General features: G+C 34.8%; 2 protein-coding genes across 9 annotated transcripts in view; one reads left to right on the top strand and one right to left on the bottom strand.

The window, feature by feature from the left end:
- rap1gap2a (RAP1 GTPase activating protein 2a) overlaps positions 1 to 5656 on the top strand; it is a 98189-nt gene extending 92533 nt beyond the window's left edge. For all 8 annotated transcript variants that reach the window (XM_060888789.1, XM_060888787.1, XM_060888790.1 and 5 more), the window contains 5 exons: positions 626 to 724; positions 852 to 969; positions 1769 to 1843; positions 1934 to 1974; positions 2265 to 5656. In XM_060888789.1, the coding sequence (XP_060744772.1) occupies positions 626 to 724; positions 852 to 969; positions 1769 to 1804 (253 nt within the window). In that variant the 3' untranslated portion in view covers positions 1805 to 1843; positions 1934 to 1974; positions 2265 to 5656. The remainder of the gene's footprint in view (positions 1 to 625; positions 725 to 851; positions 970 to 1768; positions 1844 to 1933; positions 1975 to 2264) is intronic.
- A 1175-nt stretch (positions 5657 to 6831) lies between these two features.
- Positions 6832 to 9823, bottom strand: si:dkey-52l18.4 (uncharacterized protein LOC560708 homolog). The gene is made up of 5 exons (XM_060888806.1): positions 9616 to 9823; positions 8741 to 9085; positions 8156 to 8308; positions 7903 to 7931; positions 6832 to 6984 (listed from the first exon to the last, which is right to left on the bottom strand). The coding sequence occupies exons 1-5, from the start codon at positions 9677 to 9679 to the stop codon at positions 6874 to 6876; spliced, it is 702 nt and encodes a 233-aa protein (XP_060744789.1). The 5' UTR covers positions 9680 to 9823; the 3' UTR covers positions 6832 to 6873.
- Positions 9824 to 11325: the final 1502 nt, after the last annotated feature.

Raw genomic sequence — 11325 nt, forward strand, 5'->3', positions numbered from 1 at the left:
TTTTGTTTGTTTCTGATTTGTTCTGATTTGATATTTCATAATTTTAAACTTTTTAACAGTGAATTCTGGTTTTATCTCAAATTTCTGACCTCACAAAATGTATAACTTCTAATCACAAACATCTGAATAGTCTCAAGATTCTGACCTCAAAATTTAGACTAATATAAAAATAATGAATATTGTCAAACATGAGAATGTTTTTTTCAAAATGTTGAAATTAGCAAATTAAAAAAAAAACTTTAATTGACACTGAAATATTTCATTATTATCTGAGAATTTTAAGATTTATTATGTTTTTCATTATTTATTTTATAAATAATGTGAATATCTCAGTTGTGAATTGTGAATATCTCAGTTATGATCCCAGCCACTAATTTAATCAGTTTAAGGAATTAATGCATTGACTTCAATCCACCACCAGGACTGTTTTTGAGGATTATTAGAATTCATATATCTATAATAAATGTTGTAGTAAATCAACTTAGTATTCAAAATAGCATGAAAAAAGGCACCAGATGCCTGCAAAGCAGTATATAAATGCTCATTCTACAACGAATAATCTTTTCTGCGTTATCTGTGATTTACTAATAATATCCATTTTGTAAATTTTGCTTTCTTGTCACAGTGATCACAAAGCAGCAGATGTATTTCCACACTCGCAGGAAGTAAGATCTGAGACTTCCTCTAATCCAAGCTCGCCAGAGATCTGCACCAACAAGGAAAGGTGAGCAGTGCTGTTAGCAGTTAGTGGAATATTTTATTTTATTTTAGTGTTTTCTCTTATTAATTCTCTGCTCTTTCTTCCTGCTCCCCTTGTGTTGTGTTGTGTATTGTTGTTTTGTGTTGTCCAGACCGTTTGTAAAGCTGAAGGAGTGCAGCAGCCGAAGCAACATCTCCCGATCGTCGTCCAGCACCAGCAGTTTCAGCAGCACAGCTGGAGAAGGAGATGGTCTGGAGGAGCTTGACCTGGTCAGACATTAAACACATTTATGCCGTGCGATACAAAACACAGCACACAGTACAGCACACAGGAATCTGTTGACTTGGAGTTTACAATCACATAGAAAGATTGTGAAAGCTCCAGTTGTGTTCTGCTTCATGAGGATTTCAGACATTCAAAGGGATGATGACAACTGAATATGGTCTCTAAGGACACAGAGGTCCTCCTCATACTGTAAATACACAATTGTCAGACTGTATTTGACTGTAGAAAGAACATTGTTCATAGTAACACACCCTGGTGTTTATAACAGGTTATAATCACACCCTCCAGTGTCACCCAAATGAGGATGAGGTTCCCTTTTGAGTCTGGTTCATCTCAAGGTTTCTTCCTCTTCCATCTAAGGGAGTTTAAGTAAGCCTTGTGTGTGTGGAGTTTGCATGTTCTCCCCGTGCCTCGGGGGTTTCCTCCGGGTACTCCGGTTTCCTCCCCCGGTCCAAAGACATGCATGGTAGGTTGATTGGCATCTCTGGAAAATTGTCCGTAGTGCGTGAGTGAATGAGTGTGTGTGTGTGTGTGTGCCCTGCGATGGGTTGGCACTCCGTCCAGGTTGTATCCTGCCTTGATGCCCAATGACGCCTGAGATAGGCACAGGCTCCCTGTGACCCGAGGTAGTTCGGATAAGCGGTAGAAGATGAATGAATGAATGTTCTGTAAAGCTGCTTTGAGACAATGTCAGGCCACAAACAAACACACACACACACACATGCACGCACAAACACAAAGATGTTGACCGTGCTAAGATCCACTTCTCTTTTTCTTTCTCAGACAGGAAAAGTCAAATTTCATTTAAGTCAAACCTGAAGTTTCATTCTGACAACTTGAGTGAGTCACAAGACCACAGTGAGTAAAACAACCAGTGAGGGTTCAGTGAACTTTTCTGCTAACTTTGGGATAATGTATGAGCTGTATTCTCTTTCCTGTCTGTTTCAGGGGCATTGAGAGAGACGCTAGTGACTACACAGAGAAAGCAGGTAATTGTTTTTCCGTTTTTTTCTTCACACTAATTCGGATTTGTTTCCGTATACGTTTAGGAATGTAATCGTTTCATCCAACTGAAGAAAATGGAATACATTGATTTATTCCATACAGTTATTAAAAAAAAAAGTACAGTTCCAGTTACATCAGTAATGTGACCTTTATCCTAGATGTACTTGCTATAATTATTAAGTAAAATATATGTAATAAACTGTCAACTCAGGATGTAGTCGTGTTATGTTTATCATCAACATCATCATTATTATTATTTTTCTCTCATTTCTAGGCAGCGTAGCATAACTGGAGCCAAGAGACTTTCTGTCAGAGCGAGAAGGGACCATATGCGTACGCAACGCAACCAACTTCATCACAGCTGTCCAACACACACCTTTATAACCTGCATAACCTGCACACACACATACACACACACACTGAGTGCAGCCGACGCCAAGATGCCAAAGCGAGTCTTAACCAAATAGAAGGTCATCATCGAGACTATTTCAAACCTGTGGTGTGGTCGAAGATGCTTCTTATCAAACAGGTACCAGATAAAAAAAAGCAAACCAATGCCAACATATTTGTGATCCATCAACAGCACAGTGGAGAAGAAGCATGTGATCTACATGTCGTGTTCCTTCGATAATGTGATGTCCAAGATACACAACAATACAGCAAAGTTAGGAGTCTATTCCAAGCCATAATGCAAATACAGGTCGTTTACTATAATTATAATTTATTATTATTTCTCTTTTTCGTAAGTCGCTCTGGATAAGGCAGTCTGCCAAATGCTGGAAATGTATAGACACGACTTACTGGACAAGTACAGTATGAGAGAGTGGGTGTGTGTGGTGGTCTGGGAAAACACGACAATATTTTACATTGAAAACTACAGACTTGAACCACGAACTGCAATAGTTTCAATCAAGGAAATTTCTAGCATTCGTTTGATTAGCAAGGTCTTAGATGTCACTAGGTTGAATATTTTTAGTGGTTTCTAAATGATCATGATCTTTGCAGGAAGCAGACATTTAAAAAGTGAGTACAAATGTTTTAAAATAGTTTTGGAGAAATATCTATAATTTATAAAGACTGCTTTTGGCAGAACGGAGCAAAGAATAAGGAGCTAATATAATTATTATAGCTGATGGTGGCTAACTGTAGCAAGGAATTAGTGACACTATTTAGAGTAATGTTATTGTCAGTGAGCTAGCTAAAATGAATTAATATCAACTAAATTATTAGGTGGCTAATAAAGAACAGCTACACCAGTCCAAGGTTAATGTTAGCCCACAATAGCTAAATTAGCTGATATTTTCGATAATGCTTTTGCTAGCTAGCTAATCAACATTAAGAGCTAACAGATTTTTAAGCTAAAGAAATTAACCAATACAAAATAATATTAATTTATAGTAATGTTAAGGCACAATTAGCTAACTGGTAATTAATTACCTTGCTAAGGACAACTAAGCTAGTCAAAGGTCAATGCTTGTGATCTAAAAAAAAATAAATAAGTAAATTAGCTTATTATATATAAATGTTACAAAGTTGAATGTTTTTACTGGTTTCTTAGCAAACATGAAAAATTATTAGCTAGATTAGCTAGGTGGGTATCTAAGAACAGGGGCACAATAACTAAATTAACTGATGCTTATGCTAGCTAACTAATCAATATTGAAGATTGTTTCACTATTAAAACCATGAATAGCAGTGTTTTTAACATTGCAGCAAAAGATGAAACCACACCTTACAACTACCTGAAAGCAGCTAACTTGCAACTTATTCGCAAGCTAAGAACAGCTATACTAGTCAGAGTGGTTTTGTAAACATATATCTATAGTTTCTTGAAGAAGTTCTGCCCAAGTATGCCAAGACACAACAGTTATAAAATGTAGATATTGTTCTATATTTTTTCCCCAAACATTTGATAAGTTCTCCCCGACCACCACATACATATTTTATGTTTCCAACATGCTTCTTTATTGATGTTCAGCTTTAATGTTTCTGCTTTAGTAACGTTACAGTTCCTGTCTGTGACCAGGCCAACAGATTTAGTCAATGGCTAATCATCTCTAACAGGTATACTAGAAACATACACTGAAAAATGTTATGTAAATGTTCAGAACCAGTCTGTATGTTTATACAGATTTCAAACTTAATATAACGATATATACAAATATTATCCTTGAATCATTTTTTAATTAACAAAATGCGAATAGCCAAAACACTACATCACTGTGTTTTTTTAGTGTAATTGCTGGTACAACACAAATGGATTGCTAATTTGGTTGGACATTAATTTTCTCCAAGTTTCTAAAGTTCAGCTTCACTGATTTGAGTGAAATAGCTTAACAGCAGATGTAGCACAATCAATAGTTCCTAAAAACTTAAGCTTAAATGTCTTGTTCTGTTTGCTCCAAGCTGTCTTTGTGGACGTGTGCTAGCAATTTTACCTCAGTTCAATATAATGAGCTTACTTCTTCTAACTACAACTGATTCATTTTACACATAACATCATATATTTAAATATCTAGCAGAACGTTTTAAACAGAAGAATCATTGTTTAATTGTTAAACTCTATTGATATAAGTATTGAAGTATATCAAGTGTGAAAGAAGATTGAAGAAAACATTTGTAAATTGTTTCAAAGTTTGCTAGCTGGTAAACTTGATAAACACACTTGTGCTAGCTTATGTCAATCAATCAATCAATCAATCAATCTATGCGGAAAAATCAGCGAGCCTGACCAATCTGGATTTTTCACCCAGGATAAACGGCTAACAATTTTTTAAGGGAGAAAAAGCAGCTAATATGTTTTTTTTAGTTCTGGTATGGTTAGTTGGAAGTAGCTAACTGTAGCTAAACTAGCTAATTAGCAAGTAATTAACTACACTAGTCAAAACTCAATGTTGGTTAACTGTAACTAATTAGCTCATCAGTTAACAGAGGTTTATTTTTAAGCTAATAAAATTAACAAATACAATTGTAATATTGCAGCAAAACATCTAACCATATCTTTTGATAGCAATTTTAGGTCAAAATTAGCTAAATTTAGCTAAGAACACCTAGTCAAAGAATAACAATAACCAAATTAGCTAACAGAACCTGTGTTAGCGTGACGAAGGAGAGCTGTGTCAGAGTTCAAAATATCCCACCTCTATTCTTATCATGCCTTATTCATTCCTCTAGACTCTCATAAAGGAAAGACAAATCTATTTTACTCAGTTTTATCCCCTTGACTTGAATTGTACATACACCAAAAATATAGTTCCAGCACTCCGGTACTTTGTTCATATGTAAAAAAACAAAACAAAAAAAAAACAAATGTGATGTGTGAATGTGCTATTTAAATTTAATTTCTATTAAGAGCAAGCAAAAATAAAGCACTTTCTGACATGTGAGAACCCGGAAGGTGTGAAGGAAACAGTGTACAGTATGTACGGTGTAACATTTTACCTGTAGCCAGAGCGAGTGTGGAGTAGCATTGCTACAGCTCAGGAGATTTAGTTTGATACTGACATAATTTATTGCTTTTGATGTCTGTAAAATAGAATTGTTGAGTAAAACCGAGACGTAAAGAAATGCAGATGATTTAAAGATTATTCCTGTATATGTATATTTGGTTATGTATTGTGCCATTGAGAATTTATTATGAAATAAAATGTTGTATTTTGTGTCTAATGTGTCGTCCCTTCGGTCATAACGTGATGGTATGGATTTGTGCATGGTAGAATGTGTTGCATAAGTAATCAACTCCCCAAACCTATGTATTCAACAGATTACAGAGTTACAAACTGAACTGGACGTGACCGAGATTGAAGCGATATAAAAGAGCACATACTATTAAAATGTAGCACAAAGAAGTAATTTTTTAAAATTCAATACTAAATTAAGTTCTCAGGTCTGAGTGAACATTTTGCAGAAACCTCACACTGAAAAAGTTCCCCTTTGTGAAGCATGGTGGTGGTAGCATTACAATGATGGTTTCCTTTGGCCTCTTGGCTGCTTCTCTGAGAGATATTATAGACTATTTATATGTATTGAAAATGTGGAAGGTTTTGGGTGTGGGGGTGGTGTGAATACGATGCGATACTTAACACTCTGTCCATGAAGTAACGGCTTTAAAATATGCTAAGGAAAAAATACTGAGTGTTTTGAGCTCTTTTTATTTACAAAGCATTTCACATTTTACATTCATATTTTAAGAATTCAGAGATATAACATGGATGTGATGCTAATCGTGGTTTCCATTAATTATTATTATACTCCATTGACAATAAAAATAAGTCAAAAAGTTTGTGGTTACTTTAATGGTTTATCCAAAAGTAAAACTGATAATTTTCCATTTGTACCATGAAATGGAGTCAATATTCTTTGTTTGGTTTCTGACATTTGCACCTTTAGAAGCTAACGTAGCTACACTGTAAGATAAATCTACTGCTAACATGATTAGCATGCTGCAACACACATTTATAGAAGCAGATAAACAATTAAACATATATTAACATCTAAATCTTACAAACACTAGCTTAGGAAATGTTTGGCTCTGTAACCTCCTGATGTCCATTTATATACAGTACATTATATCATATTCTGACTGAGATACACAACTCCATACATGATAACCTGGAATTCGTAAGCTTCTGTTACCAGCTAGTTAGGTGTGGAAAAAGTGTGGACAAATTGTACATTTAATTTTTAGCTAATGTAATTCTTTCATGTTTACAATGTCTGTGCCTCAAAGGTAAACAGGACGCACACAATGATTTGAACTGATTCATACTTCAGTTCTTATTTCTGATTGATCAGCATTTTATTTTTTAATAAGCTTAATCCTGAGATAACAAACTCCTTAATCACAGCATGAATGTATTTTATTTGACGTTTTCCTGATAGGTTCAAACAGCGGAGAAGGACAGTGTTGAGTAAACGACTGCCGTCGCTTTCTTCGTCGCTTGAGCGGCGCTCTGCTGTCTGGGATCATTCAGAGTCAACGTTGTGTACACCACCTGCATAAATAATAAATCACACGTGCTAAGGTTTCAAATAAAATGCAAAAACAGTGCATATTAATTCATTCTGAAAAAAGGTTCACAATTTCCCAAAGTTGTGCAAAGTTGTGCTCAAATAACCATTGTTATTGTATGTAATTCTGGGTAACCTGACACTCATATTACTAAATATAGTATGCAATTATATCTCACTTACAGTAATTTAATGTTTGCTTTATTTATGTTATAAATAGATTCAATTAAGCATTACAGGCAACATGATATTAAAAACATAGAAGCTATCTGACTGTTTCAGCTAGTCATATCATTTAAATCAGAGTCAGCTCATTTTGACTCCCAAACGACACTTTGGTATTTTTTTTTTTAAACAGAAAACAACATCTATACTGTTTTAAATCACGATCATTCTTGATTGAGATTGTTGCCTTTTAATTAATAAAATAACATAGATACATTTAAAAAAAAAATGATTCATCTGATGTTTAAATCGTCAATTAAGGAAATCAGACATGTTTGACCGCTCAGTCTAATAAACAGTTTAGATTTTGAAAAATTTTTTCCATTTAAACATTTTGATTAATTTGCATGACAATACCTAAAATCATCGGATATCTGTAAAAACGATTGAAAACCGGCCTTTGCGATTCACCTGATTCAAAGAGTCGACACGTTAGCAAACGACACATCACTAAATTCATGATATTTCAATTTTCCTTTTCACGGTCGAGTTTTATTCATATTTGTAGATGACAAATGCAGATATCTATAGATAATGTTTAGGTGAAGTACTTTCATGGCTTGTTATGTACATTACATTAGCCTTATAGCTAAAGAGCAAATCTCCTGTAACAAAGGATTCAGATCAGATCTCATAGATTATTATAGAACAAAATAAGTAAAAATAAAAATACTTACATCAGCTTTTGGTTTAACTCGAGCTGTGGCTACAGACATACAGACAAAAAGAAAGAAAGAAAGAAAGAACGAAAGAAAGAAAGAAAGAAAGAAAGAAAGAAAGAAAGAAAGAAAGAAACAAAAAAACAAACAAACAAAAAAACAAAGAAAGATGATATACAGTAAGACTCTTCAATGAAATGGACTGTTATATGACCACCTTAACACATTGGCAAGATGAAAACATTATGAAGTGTAAGCATAAAGTTCTTACAGCTGTTTCGGGAGCGTGGAGGAGGAACAGGGGGAGGAGGCTGGACGTCAGAGGAAAAACAATACGCCAGAGCCAAAGCCAATGGGAAACACAGACTGGCCGCAGCACAAACCAACAACCTGTAAGAAAGTTTCCTCCCTGTGGATTCAGGCACTGTGGCAAAAACAAGACATGAATCCAAGTTAAGCTTACTGACATTTCATTTTATTCAAATGAACTTTGCTTTTCTTTAGTATTCGGTGATTTTTTGATGTTAGTTCTGGGCCTGTGAATAGTCATAACTATCCAGATACTATCCTGTCTGTCTTTGAATTTTTGTTATGGTTTTTGGAAAGAAAAAGATTTTTGTTATAAAAGGCGGAGCCGGGAATTGAACCCCCAACCCTGGAGGTGTGAGGTGAACGTGCTAACCACTAAGCCACCGTGCCCCCCACATACCTTACATATATTATTAGAATAATAAAACATAAAAAAAAAAGTTACAAATATTCATTAAATAATTTTAATATTTATTTTTATTCAGATAAAATCCCAGGGCCAAGGCAGCTGCTGTGGAAGTGTACAGAACAGATCTCTGATACTTACTGAATTGTTCAGCGCTGCCTTCAGTCACATTGACCTGTATGACATGCCCCTGGCTGCTGGATGCCCCCCAGTTGATGTTGCACTGGTACAGCCCAGAATCTGACTGGTTGAGATTGCGGATGGTGAGGATGAGGCGTGTGACGTCGTGTGAGATTTCGCCGTTAGAAATGTGGACTCGTTGAGACGTGTTAAGGAAAGTGAAATATTTTTGTCTAACCCCCCAACCTCCTGTCCACTTCTGTTTGCAGTGCTGGACATCACACGATATAGACACGCTGCCACCTTCGGCTACGTACATGTTCTTACGTTTGGCAAACACCGCTGTCACACACTCGTTCGCACACACTGAAAGACAATGAATTCATAGTGTGGAAAATCAAATGAAGACTGTTTTTATTCGTCACTCATTACAACACTATTGAATCATCAAAATATTATGGAAGGAGTCTCTAGTGTCAGTGCTTTGTATCAGTCCGGCATTTTTCCAACATATGTTTTTGTCTTCTTAAGAAAAAGTGAGTAATAAATAAATAAAGCCCTCAATAAACATGTTCCACAACATTAAATGTAACTTTAAATGCTTGAAAAGTATGATGTGTCCTTTAATAACAAATTTAAAAAAATGCACAACTGTGATATCAGATGAAATAAAACACTATAGAATGTATGTGATTATTAATTATTACTTTCAGGGTGTTTTATAATAGTTTTATTATAACAGCATGGCCTCATTCCTTTGTTTTATTCCTTATCTCTAAAGTTCAAGTCTAGATGTTTCTGACAGAAAGCAAATTGGAAGTATTTAATGCACATATTGTGAACTGGTAGTTCCTCATTTTCAAAGAAACAATACAGTGAAAGATGACGAAACCTACCGTGAAGATGAGATGAAAAAGCCAGAAGGGTAAACAAACATCCACTGAGAAGAATCTTTGGCATCGTGCCTCATGAAAGAGTCTTTGAACATTCCTCAAAAAGGCCAAAGGACTGAAAACACTAATACGAGCGTTTTTAAGCATGAAAGTGTTCACAGCACTTTCACTTATGTTTTAAAATGGTTTCAGTTTCCGGTCCATTGTAATGGCACTTCATAAGGAAGGGAGTGCACACAAATGTTTTCCAAAAGTGGAAGAGACAGAGATCACCGGTTTCCTGAAGTTTGGGATTTTTAAACATAAAGAGCCTGAAGGTATCCTGTACTGAAAGAAACACCCTGATGTTCATACTTGATTTTTTCACTTTAGTTAACTGGAGACTTTACTGAATTTTGCAACTGGATTTATCTGGTTAAGTACAAACATTAATTAATAAATTAATTTAAACCCAATTTGAATTTTAAAAATTTAATTTTAATATTTACATTCATAATTTTTTTAAATTTCTATTTAAAGTAATTGTATTGATTTTTTTTTACATCTAGTTATTTCATGATATTTTATTTATTTATTTATTTATTTATTTATTTATTTATTTTCATTTTGTCTATTTTTTCTGAATATCAGAACAATGAAATGAACAAATTTAAGAGATGTGTGGCTTTTTAAAGTGAGATATTTCAAATGCTCCAATTTGAATAGTGTTTAAAGATAGTGTTTTCTATTTTAAAAAGGTCTCTGTTTGTCTTTTAGCTCTGAACTCTGGACTGAAATGGTGAAGCTTCATGTGGTTACTTTTGGTCCTCGACCTCATCCTTCTAAACGATATTTAAAGCCCTAAGTGTTTATATTTACATGAGCTTCATAGTGATACATGACAGACAGTCAATGCAGTGGAAGATATATTTCTGTGTTTTGAGGCTGATTAAAATATCATTTTGTAAAATTATTTTATTTAGAAAACAAAGTAAGACAATAGCTTGGATAGATTTTAGTAGTTTATCAAAACAACGTAATGTCATAAAGATTTTATAGTTTCCATAGTAACAGCTCACTCCTGAGCTACTATATAGTTTACTGTTTAGCTTTGTTTATTATATTCACACGAGCACAAGGGGGCGCTAAAGCTCAGCACATTGAACTGCAGGATTATAAGAATATGGTAAAGATATTTGGATTTGATCTTTAAGAAAGCCGATAAAGAAAAAGTTTATAAATTTTAGAATGATAGAGTCACCCGGGAACAATGAAATGCTGCGAGTCTGTTTCCTCTCAAAAGTTCTTCCTCATATTGTCTCAGGGAGTTTTCCCTCACCACCACCACCACAACCACTATTTTGCATTTACAGCATTTGACGCCCTTTTGACCTCCAGAGCGAGTTACATTTTTTATCTTATTTTATACAACTCAGACATTGAGGGTTAAAGGTCCTGCTCAGGTGCCCAGAAGTGGCATCTTGATGGTCCTGGGATTAGACCTCACACCCTGCAAATCGGGAGTACAAGGCATTAACCACTTAACTTAACCAGGGGTGGGAGCACTGAGCTACCAACACCACTTCACCTCTGGCTTGCTCATTAGGGATAACTTTACATTTTAAAAACATTTTTATATTCATGTAAATCTGTATTGCAATACAAATGAAAGAGAATGGAATTAAATGTCAGAAAACTTTGAATCATCCAATCAGGCGGTTCTTCCCAAAAAAT

The sequence above is a fragment of the Tachysurus vachellii genome, chromosome 15 (assembly GCF_030014155.1).
Source record: "Tachysurus vachellii isolate PV-2020 chromosome 15, HZAU_Pvac_v1, whole genome shotgun sequence".
In the NCBI taxonomy this organism is placed as follows: Eukaryota; Metazoa; Chordata; class Actinopteri; order Siluriformes; family Bagridae; genus Tachysurus; species Tachysurus vachellii.

Excerpts from the sequence above, each read along its gene's own strand:
- si:dkey-52l18.4 (XM_060888806.1), bottom strand. The coding sequence starts at position 9,679 with ATGCCAAAGATTCTTCTCAGTGGATGTTTGTTTACCCTTCTGGCTTTT. Across the intron at positions 8,309-8,740 it reads AGGCAGCGCTGAACAATTCA|TGCCTGAATCCACAGGGAGG; the intron begins GTAAGTATCAGA and ends TTTTTGCCACAG. Across the intron at positions 7,932-8,155 it reads TCCACGCTCCCGAAACAGCT|CCACAGCTCGAGTTAAACCA; the intron begins GTAAGAACTTTA and ends GTATGTCTGTAG.